The following is an 18348-nucleotide window of genomic DNA, read 5'->3' on the forward strand; positions in this document are numbered from 1 at the left end:
TGAATGGCATCAATGTCTCTTACTACCACTAGCTCCCATGTCGAGGCATTTCAAGTGCATCTGCCAAACAGCACCCCCTGCTCCTTGAGGTTTCCACCAAAGGCACAGGCTCTGGTGACCCCATACACCAAACCCACAAGAGTCTGCTTCTCAAGGAAGCAGCAGGACAGGATGTTTTTAGTGGGACATGCCCCGTTAGCTGACACGAATTAGTTGCATTACATTCCCTCCTCTCATACGCTCAAGCATCAATTTAAACAACCTTTAGGCAGAAGACAGCCTTCTTCCTTTTGATAGATGTAGGTTTTGTGCTTCCTTGAGAGTTTTTTTCACTTGTTCTTTTTAGCTAAGGAAATAGGTCCTCGTGAATGTCCAGATGTCCAATAAGACTTCTCCATCTACACCCTTCCCCCATGAAAAACTAAGAACCCAATTTAAATAGAAAACTGATGTCATCTTAAGATGGAATATTTTGTTCCAGGGCCCTCACGCCTAAGTGGAAACCCATACGTAACAAGCTTTCCATGAGTGTCCCAATTACCGAAATGGACAAAAACATTAAAAAATAAGGACGCGCTTCTAAAAAGGTTTGGGACAGGAGATATGACTAAAAGGCCTTGTCCGTCCTAAAGGGAGACCACTAGGATGACGACACAGACCCCATAAATCAAGACAAGGCTCACATCTCTCCAAATCTCTTTTGTCCCCCAGTGGGAACAAAGCACATTACTTTTCTAATGACTGCCAGATCATGTTCAGGACATTATGGAAATCCTTCCTATTTTATCATGCTGTGGAAGTGAACAGATTCATCATCTTGGTGCAGTGGCTAACTAGTTTGAGAACATTCTGAGTTGTGTAGCAGGGTACGATGGCTGCGAGGTGGTTTAAGAACATGTAAGATACAGAGGAGTAAGATTTAATACAAAATAGCAACGCAGGTATTGATTAGACATCATCAATAGCATCCAATGCAGTAATATCAGGATGCTTCTGGCTGTGCGGTTTTCCCAAACACGCTTAAAAATCAAAAGGAAAGCTAAAGACATGCAATGAATGGATCTAAAAAATTCTGAAGACGGACTGGTGTGCTGTGGATTACATTTCAGCCTTTGCTGAAGAGTTTGTGACTACAAGACACAGACAGTTTTCACTGAAGTACACTGTAGAATTCCTGTAGGTTTTACAGACTACGTGAATTATTTCAAGAAACCTAAACTACCTGTTACAGCAGAGACGTTCATAAGCCTTATTTAAGCTGAAAAACATTGTTCATTTGGCTTCCTCCCTTCCCCACCCCCTCCCCTGCACCCCTCGCCCCGAAATAGTCTTGCTTGGGAGTAGAGGAGAGGGAAAGAAAGGGAATGAAAATATACTGTAGGTCTACATATCCCAAAACATTCTGTCAATCCATCATGGGGAAAAAAAAAATTAAGGATAAGTTAAGTCTGTAGCCAGGTAAATTCCCATCACGTTATTTCACAATTCACGGACTTTTTGCATAGCTGTAACTTTCCAATAAATACTTTGCTCCCACAGATATATTAAAGAGAAGCATAGAAAGTTGCTAAAGCAACCATCCAAGATGTCTTCGGATCTCCGACAGATCTCCATGACACAGGTGCGCCACGTCACAGGTACGAGAAAGGAAGGTGCGTGCTTTTCGAGCAGCAGCTCTCGGTGACACGCATTTGGATTCCCTCCACTGCTTAAAAAGACACAACCAAATGCTGAGACAACTGAACCAAGCCTCAAGTCTCATGTTTCTCACCAAGTCTGGCAGCAGCCACCTCAGCTTCAGAGAGGACTGTCTCCTGGCAAAACCCAGCGGGGCCTCATTAACAGGAAGCATCTTCCTGGCAGAACAACACAGAGCATGACTTCGGTTACCAGAACTCACAGCTGCCGGAGAGAGAGATGTGGATAACTCGTTCCTTGAGGTTCCTGGTCAGCTGGATGAGATAGCTGAGTTCACTACCCCACCTAGGAGGGAGAGCAACGTTGTACTGACGCCTTTAGCTTCTCATAAGTACTACTCTGTTTTAGGATAAACATGAGGCTTTTTAACATTTTCCTCTGAAGCGCATCCAAGAGAATCTTCTTCCTACTCACGGAAAAGAAATCCCACAAAATTGGAGTCGCGGGGATTCAAACAGGCCCTACGACACACGGAAAAGATGGAAACAAACAGCATCTCAGTCAGATGACAAAAATCTAATCAGTATCTCAACCAAAGCACAAAACCTTTCAGGAATAAGATTCATTTCTCAGTCCGAGTCTGAAGAGAACCCAGTACTCCAGTTTGAAAGAAAGCTACAAAGCGCATCCGTGGGTGTAACACAAGCCTAACAGCGCTGGAACAGGCTGTAGACACTTGCACCTGAACATCTAGCTCAACTGCAGCTGAAGGGGACCTGGTTTTCTGAAAACACTGTTTTAAATAGATGATTTGGAGCCAGAAACACAAATGTATGGAAAGCCATAGAAAGGCATAACAGTAACTCTTTTCGTAATCAAATTGGTGACATGTGAACAAGCATTCAACAGAAGATGAACCAGCCAAGAAGTTTCATTATGCTCCAGCCAGTGTTAGTGACGATTTTTCCTCCATCTTTACTAGAACCCTGTTTTAAACCTACAAACAGGGAGAGACTCGTGATGCTCCCCCCTACCCTTTACTAGCTACCTAGGAAAACAGCTCATCGATTTTCAGTTATTTTTTTTGCAGTCATGTTTTTACTTTGGTACCACTGCAGCACACTTATCTCACAGGCATAAGGACTTGAGTAATTAGACCATGAGAAAGTTTAAGTAGTACCTCTGAATAACATAAATATCAATACTGAAAGTGACAAGTAAGCTGGGATTTTAGGTGCCCCGGTACAGTGGAGGTAAGAAAGAATAAGCCTACTAGAAGACACATTTTCTTTCTCAAAGTGAAAAACCAGTCCCTAAGACTCTCATTTCTACAGAACATGGGAAACTAAAACCAGTATTTTAGTCTTCAGTCGTTATCAGAGTGGCACAGAACATCTGGAACCTAACAGAAACTGATCTATGCCAGCTACGGTCCACACAACTAAAAATGACACCTGCCATACAGCCAGCTATCCACAAGGAATGGAAGTGATAGCTTGACCAGGACATTCGTCTGAAAATCTTCAGGAGACCACTGTTAAGCCACAATAACACCCCATCATCTCTTCTGCTGAAGTTCTTGAGCATCAGTCAGTCTTTTGCACAAAGTGCAGTTAGCACTTGCAGTTATTAACGCAATTTAGACGATATTAGTTCTACTAACGGGTCTTTTTCTGCTGTTTTTTAAATGGTTCACTTTCGTCTCCTTGTACACGGCATTATTGTCCCATGTCTCAGTGTCAACTTAAGAAAAAAAGTACTTCTGCAGTAAACAAAGATATTTCTCAAGGAGATCACAAGTCTTTATTATTTGCCAAACACCTCCCTAGAAGCGGCATTTGTATTTGTAGCGGGCAAGATTTTAGGTTAGACGAGAAGATTTCAGGTTAGACTTATTCTTGACACAAGAAACTTGCATCCATCCAGTTTGTAAAGTAGGCCTGGAACTAGTGTATGGTTTTGGAGAGGGAAGCACGAGGAAATTGCCCCCCCTCCCCTCCATCTTCTTCATGTAGCAGTTCACTACTGCAGAGACGCCTTTAAGCACTCTACCTACAGATAACAGCAGACAAATCAAGCAAAGGTAATTACGTGGTTCTAGGCTGAACTAGGGACCAACAGCACATCATAAAACCTCAGCTTCCGCACATTAACAGCGGTGCATTTGTCAAAGCTGAAGGCAAGGGCTGGCCATCAGGATTTCACATTCAGATGTGGAATACAAAGCAGCAAGCTATGAGGGTCTGTAACAGGGAGAATGCTTAAAAAAGGAAAAGATTGAGAAGCGGAAAGATGCAGTGTGCACTAGGACTATATTTTACATTTAAATATAGAACCTTATCCACACTAACCAACTAAATGGCAGTTTTGAAGCTATCAGGTCCAGATAAACTTCCCAAATTTATCTGCAGTGAATGTCTACAAGGAACATTTGGGAATGGCCCACGGCTTGGCCAGCCGGACTGACACACCATATCACTTACTGCACAAGGTATACCCCATCACAAGACTTTTTATGAACGCTTTGAATAATTCAGCACGGAGAAGTTTATTCAACAGATCCTTTCATACCTGCAAACTTCTCATCGCCAGCATTTTAACCAGCTACTCCACTACTGCAGCCTAAATACCAAGAGGAGTAGAGTAACACTATCTGCCAGAGGAAGAACTCTTCTTTCTCTATAACCTAAATACCTTTAAGACAACAAGAATCATATTTCCTACTTTTCCCTCTGGCTAAGTGAAGTTGAGCTTTCATCTGCTTTACGGTTCTTTGTCTTCAGTACTCTGTAACTTTCCAAAATCTGTCCTGAAAACCAGCCGCAGCTCAGCGTTACAGCTCTGCTAGGCCAGGTCAGCCCAATGCAGCAAGCCCTCTCTCAGCAGGACGTGTGTGATCATAAAAGTCAAAAGAGAAGAGAACGGTTCTGGAATTTCTATTCATATTCATTAACGCAGCTTAGGAAAGTTGCATTTGTTCACAAGACACTGCTTTCAGCAGTGCCAGTTAAATTAGATATGCTGGAGGACTTGTTCAATACGTAGTTACCTCCTTCCCCTGTATCCCGTACTTTTACCCCAGTGCCTTCAGATCACCTACCAGCGACTGCCTCCCTGACCAGCGGTGACTCAAGAACAGATACTTCCCACGGCACACCTCAGCAGTCACATGAGCACAGGGAAGGGTGAGGAGAAAAACCCCACATATCCTCTCGTATTAAACTGGCCTGGAAAGTACTTTAGTTGTCTCCATCTACAGACCATCCACTCTTAGAGACTGTTAACCAACCTCTTGTTTTAATACCAGCTTCCTTCATAAGCAGCTGAAGTTTACAGTGCCATGAAAAGCTCATATGATCACAGGAACAGTTCTGAACTGTGAAATCAAAATGCATTTTATGTGAATTAATACTGCTGTGAAGGGAGGAGTAACTGTGTAGCTCTATAGAATAATCTAAAATTCACCCCCATTTGTTCCTTTTTCTGGAGGGGGGGTGGTTTAAGCACTTTATTAATGGAGAGGAAGGGACACAAACAATAACTTTAAGAAGGGAACCCCTTAAAGAAAATTAATTCAAGTGGCTGGAGAAGAGCTGGTATGAAAAGCAAAGTGCAGAAAGAGGAGTTTTTCCAAGGGACGCAGCCCACATAGCACACAGCCACATGTCCAGAACAGCCACAACAAGACCTGGCAGAACACACAAAGTAACACAACGGTTATTCCAATAGTACTCCCATTTATTATAAGTACAATTTATTACAATTGTATACAATTCTGTACAATTTGTACATTTTGTTGCTAAAGTGTAGATTTCCAGAGTCTGTACCAGTTGTATCTACAGGGATATACTAAGACGACTCCAACAAGCAAGACAGACTAAAACAAATGTCAGTCAAGAGATTTCTTAAAACTTAAGCATTTTAGGACAAGCTTTGCCTGTTTGGACATTTCCTCCATAATCTATATGCCGAATTATTTTTGTGTTAGTTTGCAAGTCTGTGTTCACCAGAAGTTGTCCTCATTTCCTGAGCCATCAAGGAAGATCCTCCGTTTAGGATAAATGAAAGCAGTGCGCTTTTTTGTAGAGCACCTTTTAGGAGCTTGCATGCCACAAAATCCAGGAAGTCTTGAAAACTGTAATTGGAGTTTAGGAGGGCAACAGCAGCCGCTACTGCTTATGCAAACAGTAAACTGTAGAAAAAACAGCTTTCTTAAACACCAGATTCTTATAGCAGATAAGTGTAGCTGTCAAAATCTTGACAGGATTCCTACCTATTTTTCCTGCTACTGTGCTCTGCACACAGACTTGTACCTCTGCTCTATCCAGATTACTACAGCTTTGTATTTTAAATCCTCCTCCAGCATCTGGATTCCCTCTGTCTCAGCCAGCCATATTTCTGGCCCAGTTTCCTTCAAGTCTGTATTAGCACATCTTCCAGAAGACTTAAACCCAGCACACTTCTGCAAGGTAGATTATCTAATCCTGCAACTAATCAAAACACTAGAAAGAAAGATTAACAAGAAGGGAGAAAAGAGACACCTGCACAGTGAAAATGAAACCAAGCTGTCACGCTATTACTCCCTTCCTTCCCCCACGTGTATATACCAGGCAGGAGCAGTCAGCAGTAAGCACATCATCCAGTTAGCTCGTGGTATTTTCCCACTAGAAGGATCTTCAGCGCTAGTCTGCAGAGAACCTAGGAATACTTTTGACAGTTGAAAAAAATTAAGTTTATTTTACACCCATTAACATGATCATAAACCAAAGGCTATTCTCTCCAGCTCCCCAGCACAGATGCCCTCCATGGCAGGCTTGTCATTTTTTGCTTTCTAATGGAGTCATTTTATTGTATGCGAGAAGCCTCGGGCATTCTGTGCAGCCTATTACTCTGTGCTGCCCACATTCAGATGGCTAATCTGCTGTCAGCCAGGAGCTCCACAGACAAAAGGAAAGGCAGGGGAACAGCACACACGGCTGTGCACACGCGCACACACTTCGGCTACAAAATATTTCAACAGTAGACCCAAGGACCAACGAGAAGGCATTTGACTGCTTCTGCGGTCAAATAAAGGCATACAAGTTCTTTAGAGGTTGATGGGCTGGGTAGAAATTAAAAAAAGCCTAAGTAGAATTCCTCTTAAGATGCATTAAGGCACAAACTTGGAAGGCCTTAACGGTGAGGGCACATCTTAACTTGAAAAGTCAAATCTCTTTCTATTCTTGTGATTTGCTGTACAACAACTTCAAAATGCTTACAAATATTGGTTATAATTAGAAAGATTAAATAAGGGCTAAAGATAAGCCTAAATACAAGCTAAATATAATATAAAATAATATAAATATGTCCTGTGTGACATGATTTAGGTGTTCCTGCTCTGGCAGGGGGATTGGACTAGATGATCTTTCAAGGTCCCCTCCAATCCCTAATGTTGTGTGATAAGCAACAATAAATTACTAGAACAAGACATTTGGCAAGTTTTCAATTCTAGCATTTCAATTTTCTTACCTACTTGAAAAATATCTCAGACTTATTTTTTAAAAAATAGCAAGTTTCCCTATATCCCAAAATATTTTTACGTAATATGCAAGAACAAACGTAGTGAAGTGATTTGCATATCATACTGCAAACAAGGAGGTTTTTGTGGGTTTGTGTGTTTTGTTTTTTTTAAGTTGGAGTAAAGTAAATAGATAAGGCTTGTAACTGCATACCAAAATAAAGAAAATGCCCACATTTGATAGAATTCTTACTCTTTTCCTTTCTGAAAGGATGTCTCTCAGCAGAGTCAAATATAAAACTAGCAAAAGAAACATTTTTTGAGCATCAGATCTACAGGCAGTGTGCAAACCTTGTAAGAATTCTCTGTCAGGACCATAAAAATCATGACACACAATAGAGGTTTATTCATCTAGGTCTACTCATACCCTTTGCAATTTGAAAGCTAAAATTCTCATTTTTGCATGAACTGGCTTAGCTCACAGAAACAGAAAGTCTACCACTAGTTTTAGTCACTCACACGCTCAGGTACCAGTCTGGTTCATCCTTCCCAGAAGTCCCTCCCCAGCCACACAGGCTGGTCACCGAAGGTGTGCTTTATCTCACGTGGTGAAGTGTGGAGAACTATGGCATGTTATACTGTATTATGTCAGGGGAACGATTCTTGTTTTCCCATGCTACAAGTACCAATTCAATGTTGCTTCTTGTTTCTCTTATTCCACTTTGAGGCAGAAACAGCTACCCAGCATTTTGATTCCAGGTTACTTCTAGTATTCGTTGTAAATACAGTTAAGAGTTTTAGGATTACAGTATGTCGGACAACTTTAAAATCTGCAAAAGTTAGTCTTATGAAGAGAAAAACTTGTCAGAACTGTCTTTTCCACAGAATTAGTCTGTGTGCATTATAGTACCATTACTAAGTTTACCCTGCATTACCACAGGGAACATTCAATAGATTAATCATCAAAAAATTAAGTTATTGGGTATAATATACATCTATGAAATTAATTCCTATTGCAAACAAATTTACTCTCAGCACCCAGAACAGCTAGAATGTATCAAAATGTATTAGAGCAAGTCATTCAGAAGGCTCTCACCTAAAGTTTAAGTTTGGCAAGAACATGGGTTTTTTGTTGCCTTTGAAGCATAGAAGCTGTGAACTCCCCCTGTGGTACAAGTCCCAGGGAAGAACTTCTCCACTTCTGCGGCAGCACCATCCCTGGTGGTACTCTGCAACCTTATCTTTCTCTCCCACATGTTCAAGGTGAGAGGGGGAAAAAAAAAATACTGCATTTGCATATGTAATTATGGTGTAGCTCTGCAGTGAGCTAAAAATTACTGGAAGTTGAAAACAGATATGCCTGATGACCACACCTTAGCTTTTCAAATGAAAACGCTTTGCAAGGAAGGGGAAGGGACAGCAGCAGGGAAGGAAGCCAGTCATTACAACGCCAATTCTGCTTCAAAGTCCTCGTTCACCACCTCACGCTCTTTGCAGGGCCAACTGTACCTAGGTCCTTCCTGTGAACAATAATATAAGAATGAATCCAGTAGTATGTGACTAGTTCTGTTTTGCTTGAATTCCCAATACAGCTATTTCGTAAATACTAGGAACACAGGAAAATCTACGGGAAGACATGCAAAATCGGATGGAAGACTAAATAGGCTACGGATTCTGAATGAGATCTCCTTTTCCAGTCCAGAACTTGACATGCTTCACCCTACATATTATACAGGAACTTAAGAGAAAGAATAAAGCAGAACAAAAAGTGGGAAGAAGGAAAATCTGATGTATACCCAAAAGGACATAAGGCAGAATGTCCTCAAAGTATCAAGGAAAAACTGTTTAAATACAAGTGTTATTTAGGAAAAATGGACAACTCATCTCCCTTATGTTTTTGGACATTAAGGAAAAAATTAAGTGTTAGATATTGGTGGGAGGAGTTGTTAAAAGAGCAGACAGGAAAACCCAACCTTTAGGTCAAACCCACCAGTTTAAGAAAAAGCAACCCAAGCCCTGTAATTAAGGTATGATTTTCTGTTCTTTAGTTCGCACTTTTTTCAGATGGAATAGATTTCCCCAGGCCTTTTTCAATCATGCCACATTTGTGATGTTTTGTAATTTCATTTTGCCTTCTCCCATATATCCTCAGTGGACAGATGTCTCTACAAAACAGAAAATTGCCCTCAGTATCTGTCAGTCGTCTGTCAGACAGAATTCGGAAATGAACATTAGCTGAAATAATGAAAACATTTCATATCACAATAACTGAAGGTACTATCTAGCATCACTTGCCCAAGTAGCATTTGATCCTAGCAAGGCCAGACACGCTGGATCATAGGCAAAAAATACTCTATCACATCAGATATTCAACCCCCTTTTTCCAAGCACTGTCCATGAAAGTTCCTCTCAGGAGCATGGTGCAAGGCCAGCTTTATAATCCATTTGCCTCTGGTGCTCTTGCCAGCTCCTCCAATGTAGCTCTAATACTTGACTCATGAGAAACAACAACAAAAACCGCGCACACACAGAAAAGCATCGAGGAAGACAGAATATCTGTATTTACTCCCCCCTTCATCTCTTCCAAAGAAAAAACATACTAGAAAGGTGTATTTAAGCAGTAAAGGGAGAGTTATTTATTTTCCTGACACACTTCATGCCACTCTCTCCTAGCAAAATCATATGGGTTCCTTAGTGCTTAAAGAAGTAGTTTCATGAGTCCTTCTCCTCAAAGTTTGCTAATCATGCTTAGAGACCGTAACTGGATAGGATGGAGTGTAATCTCAGCACAGAATTGTTTTATTAAAAAAGAAAAAAAACTTCTCTCTCCCCTAATTGAGCCCCCTAACAGACCAAGAAGAACACATTCATCATCACATGTGTTCACTTGCTTTACACAGTTCTCCAAAAATAGGATAGATGGAACATATTGAAGGCCAAGGAACAAGGGAGATGCTACCAAACAGAAAGCAAACGTTTGTAAGGGAAGTGACAAAGGATACCAGTTTTCAGGTTTTAACCTTTGGGTGACAGCAGTTGTTAACCAGACTGCTTTGCAACAACAGGGTAAAGTCCTCCCATCAAGGAGATTGTGACAGCTGGGAATGACAGCTGAAAAAGGAGCGAGCTGAAGCAGGCTGCTTTCAAACAGTATTGACTTCTCGAGGATGAGAAAGCATATTTTTAGTTAACTTCTGTTGCTCTGAAAAAACGTGTTAAAATAAAAGATACCATCACATTCCCTTAACGGCATCAGAAACAAGCACAAGGAGAGGGAAAGTGGAAAAGAAAGGCCTCCTTTCTTCCCTGTTCAGGGTTCCCTGGGGGGACAAGCACACAAGCCTAAAGGAGGCTGGTTAACATGGCTAGCACTAGCCAACTGAGACATCCGAACACCGCCCAGCTGCTCCATATGCAAAGACTCACCCTCAGCAAGTTTCTTCTTTCTGCTCTACCACCTACCCTCGCGGGATGTGAAGGTAAGCTGTCATGTAAGACATTCGCAAAAGGAATCGGACGTACAGGCACGGTTACTGGAAGAGAAGACTTTGTACGTTTATTTTTACTACCTGAAAGGTGCTTACATGGTGGTGAGGGGGATAGTATTTTTCTCAGGAGTACTGAAATAGATCTATAAAGCTATGCTGTGTTTAACAGCAGTCAGTATTTTATGTCTCATTCTTCTGGAGTGGGCTTTCCATTCTCCTCAACTGTCACACAGGAATTCTTCTGATCTACACAAGAAAGGGCCAAATAGATTACTAAATAAATAAACTAAGGCTCATCACAAGAGGAAAGCTTAAAATAATCCCATTCTTTAAAAGAAGAGGGCAAGCAAAGATTAAAAGCTACAACTGTGAACAGCTTTTAAATATCAAACTTCTGTTATTCTTTCCAATAACTTAAAAATAAGACACCAGACACAAGACAGCCAGAAAAGCAAATCGAGACCAATGAGAAATACTTGTGCAACATTGGAGCGGGAGGCACAGAAAACACACGTACAAAACCACCGGCGTACAAATCCCCAAGAATTTCACAGTTTCAAGGCATCACCTAGCCAACTGAGGGCCAAGCTATTTTCTCGTTCAGCCAAAGGGGACCAGACCCATGCTCATCTCTGCCCCAAAGGCCACCACGGTCTGTCAGACCTTCACCAAGAACAAGACCACCACCCCTCCTGTTCCACCTTCTCTCGCCCATGCATCCCTGACCCACAAGTATGCCACTGCTCTGCGGGTTGCTTTTTCTTCTTTTCCCGACACGAGAAAAGGTCCCCATCACAACTCATCTATGGCAGCATCCCACAGCTGTAAGTGCACGCTGGCAAGAGTGCCCCCATCCCACAGCTGCCCCTCACCTCCAGCTCCTCCCTTGCCATGTCCTCTGCCAGGGCAGCAGCCCCTGCGCCCCCAGCAGCAGTGCTGGGGCTCGGCCTTGGCATGTGTTTGCTCAAGCAGGCTTTCGAAGCCTGACATTTATTTACACACTTTGGGGGAATTTTTGTTTTAAGGAGGAGTTATGCTTTTTTTTTTTTTTTATTTGCCTAGCAGTCGTTTTCAAATGTTAGAAATACCAGCCCTACGCTGAGACTCTCCTGAGGCATTACTGTCCCAACAAAACCAGCATCTGAACAAATTGTGTCTGCCCAGATGTTAACCCCACAGAAACACCCTACGCATCAGAGTAGGGATTCCAGTTTTAACAGCATAGGTCCTAAGTCAATTCTCTGTTTTAAATTTGACTACCTGCACATCATAGTACTTACACTGTAAGATCAGAAAAGATTACCAAAATGTTCAAAAATACCAATTCTAGTTCTCTAACTCATCATTATATCAACATTGGCTCCAGACAGGAAGCACCAGCACTGCAGATACTATCTTATTGCCACTTAGAAATGACTCAAGAGAAAACTGAGCTTCGCATATTGCCCTGTTTGCTAAAAGTACATGTTTTTCAACACAATAAACACGAAAAAGTTTAGATACTTTAACTGAAAGGCATAGTAACTGCTAAATGATAAATCTGTTCTCTCTCTTTAAGGCTCCAGATCAAGCCAAATGCAAGGGTAGTCCCAAGGATTAAAAAATGGGCTGAGATTCAGTCTTGCTATAGACTTCCTGTGTGACCTTGGGTAAGTCACTTGAGAATTTAGGCCTCAAAAATAACAGGCCTCGTATAGCTGCCAGAACGAAGTACCAAAGTTTGAGACCATTGCTGCAAGCTGGGTCCTGCTTGCTCACCCATAACTGCGAGGATCCTACCTGGTGAGCCCTTTTGGAAAACGTAGGTAAGTAGGAGCAGAGCTTCAGGAATTTGATATTAGACACTTAAGAGTTCATTTCGAACCGCATTTTGAGAACTGAAAAACGTCCTGGATTTGCAGTCACCAAAGCACACCACGTGCTCATCGGCTTGCAATATCAATTCGCTAGAGTTTTCGAAGTAACCATAAACAGCTAATGAGTTGAAAGCAGTGATCTTATATTTTTGGTAAATCATGACTGAGGTTAGAAATAGAGATCCGTAAGTGCCATGTGGCTAGATCCTGCAGTTCTAGCAGCTTCCCTGCCCTACAGAGCACTTGCTCAAAAAAAAAGTCAGTTAAAAAACAAAACAAAAAACACAACCCAAACTTCACAAAACCAGGCTTTATTTCTTTAACATAGTGATACAGTTCCACGCACGTTAGAAATGTCTGCCATCCCTCACTGGCATTTTAAACCCTATTAAAACAGATGTTTCCACAGAAGGAGAGGCATTGCGCAGATATTTTCCCTTTAGATTACTCCAGCCTCTCCCCTCCTCTCCCCCACACTGCAAAACTTCCACAAGAATAAGTCACAGGACACCAAAACCACCTTGCCCGCAGCTGGGAAGGAGACGTAGCTGGCTGTAGGGCTCGTTTCCCCCGCACTACCAAGGCAGGAGTTCGGTTACAGAGCCAGGGCCCAGGCACGCAGCTCGGTAACGCTGATATTAGCGGGACCCGTTGTAAGGCCCAGAGAAGGCAGCAGAAAGGCTCGGTGGGGAGGAATATCTGATACAACAGGAAGCTGTCAACAGAACGCTGCAGCTGAATTCACAGAGTCAGAGCCCCAGACTTAACTAAAAAACCTAATCTGAATGATCTACAATTCGTAAGGCCGTGTCCCGAGTGAACGTCCCACCTACCTACTGCTTCTCACCTGCTGTTTCAGCAGCATATTTACGATAGTCCTGAAAGCAAGGAAAACTGTTTCAGGCAGGTAACCACCTTAAAAAATCCTGCTTCAGGTAACTAACTGCCTTCAAACACCGCTTCACAACCATTAAAATAACATGCACCGATTACTGAGAGAAAAATAAAGATTACAACACTTTAAAAAGTATTCTCATCACATTTCAGTAGCTAAAAATTAAAACACAAGCATTACTGGCTTCTATGAGAAAAGATTTCCTTCTACGAGAAAAGATTCAAACAGCTAATTCAGTTGTCCATGTAGACCTGTTCACTGTGCCTGGAATTTTAACTTGGGCTACATTCCTCAATTCCCAAAATGCAAATTTAAATTAATGCTGGAGTGAAAGCACGATACCTAGCGAAAAAGAAAGGGAGGGGGGCACGAGAGGAAAGGCAGGACAAGGAATGCTGTATCCCCAGCGCCGCTAACACCTGACATCCTGCCAGTAGTTAACACCTCGGAGCTCTCAGAGACACGCCGTACTTCTGGCCGATTCCAAGGCACTTGGGTTCTTCTTACAGGCCGTAGCTTCGTAACGACACTACGTATGAAATGATTATGTAATAAAAATAAAAAGTAAAAGAGGAAAAACTCACGTGTAGAGCAACTGAAATAGCACTCTCACAAGTCAACCTACGTAACCTTTTAGTGACTTACTGTTACCAAGGGGGGGGGGGGGGGGGGGGGGGGGGGAAGCCTGCCTCATACCTTCTCCTCTCCTATCTGACAGCATGCAGAAATTACTATTTCATACATTCTCCTTCATACGTATTTTCAATGGTAAAAAGAACTGAAGATATATTTACAACAGTTTCAGAACATAAATATGAACAGTTGATAACATCTTTTTTAAGCCAGGGAACTCTATAAACATTTTGCTCATTTTACTTGTCCCGGTATTGCTGAAGAACAAGATGTCTTACTTTTAGTTTTGCTTTTTAATAAGAATTAAGATAATCATAACACATACGAGAAATGCTGAGAAAGCAACTAATCTGATCCTGCCAGCCAATTCATAATAGAATAAAAAAAACTTTTGCTGAGACTGAATTTATTAAGTTTGCACAGTATTAGCAGAACGTGACAATGCAGATGACTGGCAAAATCACGTCCCTCTTTTCTCCTCCCCCTTTCTCTGTCATTTTTTGATAGCAGAAGGGAGAAGGTAGATAGGAAGAGAGACTCCCAACCAGCACTGTGTTCCTGCTTTATCAGCCTGGTGCTGTCGTCTTAACACTTCGCTAACTGCTTCGGTGCAGTGGAGGTTTTCGTGTAGTGGCCAGAAGTAAGGACAACGATGCAGAATAGTTTCTTCAGGTATGAGAAGTGCCAGATTTTCTTGTTAGCGAAGGCTCTAATGGTAGCACCAATCGGCTCGTTTGCTGATCTCCTGTAGTGGCCAATAAAGAAGGCAGAAAAGGGACCAGCTCTCCGGTTAAGGAGGTAAGACTGTCTTCCAGCTCCAGTTAATGCATCAGGATGGCAGCCATAAGTTCTGGCTCTCAAACACAGGGACACAAAAAAAAAAAGTTTACAGTACAAGAATAGCTGTGCTAAGCTTATCAACAGATAAACAGAGGGAAAGTTTACAGTACAATAACTTAATGCCACAGCCCAGCATTGTTAACTGGCACACTGGATATCGAGTGCCATCTCCCTCTAATCTCCCCCTCTGTGTGTACGAGGAATAAACGAGGCAACTGGAACAGTACAAAACTGATTTAGTGTACACTACAAACAAGGCAGTTGCTGAAGCATCTCCTGTACGCTGATCTTGGATTAACGGAAGATACTAATCCGTGAGAGCAAAGTGCATTTAGAGATCTAGAAGAAAAATAAGTCTCACACCTATTTTAAAGGTTAAAGGGTTAACATTTGTCTAGCCATTTTCTTTAGTAAACATTTGCAAGTCAAACAAAAACCCACTGCTGAGAAATCTCTATTATCCAGAATCTATTATCTAACCGATCCTGATGCTTCACTGCACAATGACTGAAGTTGGTTTTAATTCCTCAAAAAAAAGGAACCAGAAACAGCCTAAAACAAGCCATCTATTTTACACAGCAGAACTACTCGATACAGAGTCAGAGGCATTTTATAATAAGAAGGGTGCAACGACGAGGTCCAAAAGTGATGAAGATGAAAGATACCTGGAACGCTACCCTGTCTTACACACCTTTTGTTTTCTGCGAGTGATACGTGCCGCAGACAAAACGTTTTGTGCTTAAAGAGCCTCAAATCTGTTTTTCTAATATTAAGCACAAAGGAAAAACACTGACAGCAAGCGTGGTAAATAAATCCCTCCCTTGAGAATGAAAGCAGCAGACAGGAGGGGGCTGACATGCATGCAGGAGAAAACTAAACACCATCTTTTTTTCTACCTGCACAAGTTGCCATTTGCTGCAGCGATCAAGAATCCCTTTTTCCCCGTCGACTTCAAAAGCTAGGTTTTCAGAGAATTTCTCTCGCCAGTCATCTGTTGATATGTTTTAAGAGTATGATATTCGTATCACTGGATCTTTAAGAGAAAAATCCATTTTCTTTCCTGTTCAGGTAAACATGTTTACAGCTCCTGCACAGACACTGGGTGGTTCAGACTCACATGTCACACACATGTCGTCAGCAAGAAGAAAAGCCCCTTTTTCTGATCATCAACATTTTAAATAAGGTAAAGAGAAAAGCACTTTCCAAACTTACCTTTCGCGGAGCCAAATCCTGAGCTAAATACAAATATTTACACTACAACAAGGAATTAATAACGCCCTCGTGTAAACCACAATACCCGCTGTGAAACGCGCACGGCGAAATTAAGAAAGCCCTCCTAAGTTCAAAGCAATCAGATCAACTCGTTAGCCCCTGGAAAGGCCACCGTTTGTAAACACTTTACGCCTGAACCGGCCGGGATCAGCGAGCAGAGGCAGGAATCGTGCCTCGGATATATTTCAGAGGCCGTCCACTGCGTATGGAAACGTCTCGGATCGCGGGCGAGAGCCTTCCTATCTGTGACCCCGCACAGGAAATGCCACATAAAACCTAAAATTGCCAAGGAAGGTTACAAAACCTCCTGCTGTACATCGTATTACGAGGAGTCGCTACGAGCACCCGACTACTTCTCTATTTTTTTTTTCCCCCACCCAGAAAATAAGTGCGGAGTGGGTGTACGGAGCGCTTCCCCCCCCCCCCCCCCCGTGTACCTCCACAAGGCATCTTAAAGTAACACACGTACCCAAAAGAGGAAAAAAAAAAAAAAAAGAGAAAGAAAAGAAAAGAAAGAAGAAGCCCGGCAGCCCTTAAGTCTCAAACGTAAATGTAATTCCTTATATAGACCGCAGCACTGGGTCGCACACACGCAGAGAGGGGGGCCCCCGGCCAAACCGTTACCACCCATTATTATACAAACAGGTACCTACAGAGCCGGGGGCAGAGGAGAGGAGAGGAGAGGGGAGGGGAAGGGAAGGGAAGGGAAGGGAAGGGAAGGGAAGGGAAGGGAAGGGAAGGGAAGGGAAGGGAAGGGAAGAAACTTCGCCGCCCGCCCGCCCACCCCCGCAGCCCCCCAGCGGGGCGGAGAAGCCGGGGCCAGCCCGGGCGGCAGCAGGCAGGCAGGCAGGCAGGCGTCCCCCCTTTATCAAAAAAAAAAAAAAAACCCTAAAAAATTAAAAAAAAAAAAAAGCGACCCCCCCCCCCCCCCCCCCGCGAGCAGCTCCCCCCCGGCGGCGCGGGGCAGGCAGCGCCTAACGGTCCGGGGCAGGCGGCGGCGCGGGGAGGCGCCGCTAGGCGGAGGAGGGAGGCAGGTAGCGGATATAACGGGTCTGGCGGTGCGGGGCCAGCCGGCTCCCGGCGGGGCATTACTTTCTACTTCTCGCACCCCAAAGTCTCCCCCACGACCTCTCCCCGTTCTCCCCCTTCCCCCTCCGGTTGTTCTTGCCCGGCCCGGCTCCGCCGTCCCACCCCCCCCCCCCACACACACACCCGCCCTCCCCGGCCGCTGCCCCGGCGGCTGACTGACCGTTGTTGCGGCGCGGGTTCGCCTGCTTCCTGCGCTTACACCTGGGGCCATCCGCCATGATCCTCTCGCCTGTGTCTAAATGCTCCAGTCACCTCCTCCCCCGCCCTCCCCCTCCCTCCCCTCCTCCCCTCCCCTCCTCTCCTCCCCCCCCCCCACCCCCCCCCTCCCCGCCCGGACCTGGTTTACGACACTGGCTGTACTTTTACATCACCTTCCCACACCTAGCGCCGGGCCCCAACCTTGTTGCTAAGGGAGACGGGCGCTTTACGGCAGCGCCTTTAAACGGCGGCGGGGGGAAAGCGGCGGCCGCAGGTAGCGGCGGGCAGCCCCTCACGGGGGGCTCGCGGTGACGGGGGGCGGCACGGAGCCGCCTCACAGCGCCCCGAGCAGCGGGCAGGTGCCCCCCGCCGCCCCCTCAGGTGGCGCCTGGGGGAAGGGGAAGGGGAAGGGGAAGGGGAAGGGGAAGGGGAAGGGGAAGGGGGCAACGCTGCCGGCTCGCAGGGCCGTTGGAGCTGCTCCTGTGAGACCGGCCCCTGTGAGAGGAGAAGCGGTCTCACGGTCTCGCTTCTGAGACGTACAAGCGACGGGACCCTTCCCTGACGGATAACGCCTTCCTCCACGCTTAATGTATTAAACTTGAACGGACTTAAACTTATTTAACATATTAAAATTGAACGCGTTGCTGTCGGATGCTTGTAATGTTTATTTACTCTTTCCCTTCGTTTCACTTAACTACGCAATAAAACGATTTTGTACGCTTCCATTTGTTTCCAGGCTTTCTGATTTATTTATTTATTTTTTCCTTTTCCTGTCCTGGGATGGCTCTGTTGCAGTTACAGTTCTGTGCTACCGGGGGATGCTTTTATCTAAATAAATTGGATTTCAGTGAAAGCAGTCTTGTTAATAGGACACTTGTAATAAGTATTTGATACACTACTGAGTTTGAGGCCCTTTAGCTATCGTACATTGTGTTTACATGC

The 18348-nt window shown here is 43.8% G+C and overlaps 1 protein-coding gene across 5 annotated transcripts in view; it reads right to left on the reverse strand.

Annotated features, from left to right (window-relative positions):
• The window catches only part of ZEB1 (zinc finger E-box binding homeobox 1), a 129118-nt gene extending 111623 nt beyond the window's left edge, over window positions 1-17495 (reverse strand). For 2 of the 5 annotated variants that reach the window (XM_040546487.1, XM_040546485.1), the window contains exon 1: window positions 17369-17495. In XM_040546487.1, coding sequence (XP_040402421.1) covers window positions 17369-17426 — 58 coding nt within the window. In that variant the 5' untranslated portion in view covers window positions 17427-17495. Of the gene's footprint in view, window positions 1-15743; window positions 15839-16059; window positions 16798-17368 lie in introns of those variants that run through there. The other 3 variants (XM_040546486.1, XM_040546493.1, XM_040546488.1) reach the window with 3 other exon arrangements.
• Window positions 17496-18348: the final 853 nt, after the last annotated feature.

The sequence above is a fragment of the Cygnus olor genome, chromosome 2 (assembly GCF_009769625.2).
Source record: "Cygnus olor isolate bCygOlo1 chromosome 2, bCygOlo1.pri.v2, whole genome shotgun sequence".
Classification (NCBI taxonomy): Eukaryota; Metazoa; Chordata; class Aves; order Anseriformes; family Anatidae; genus Cygnus; species Cygnus olor.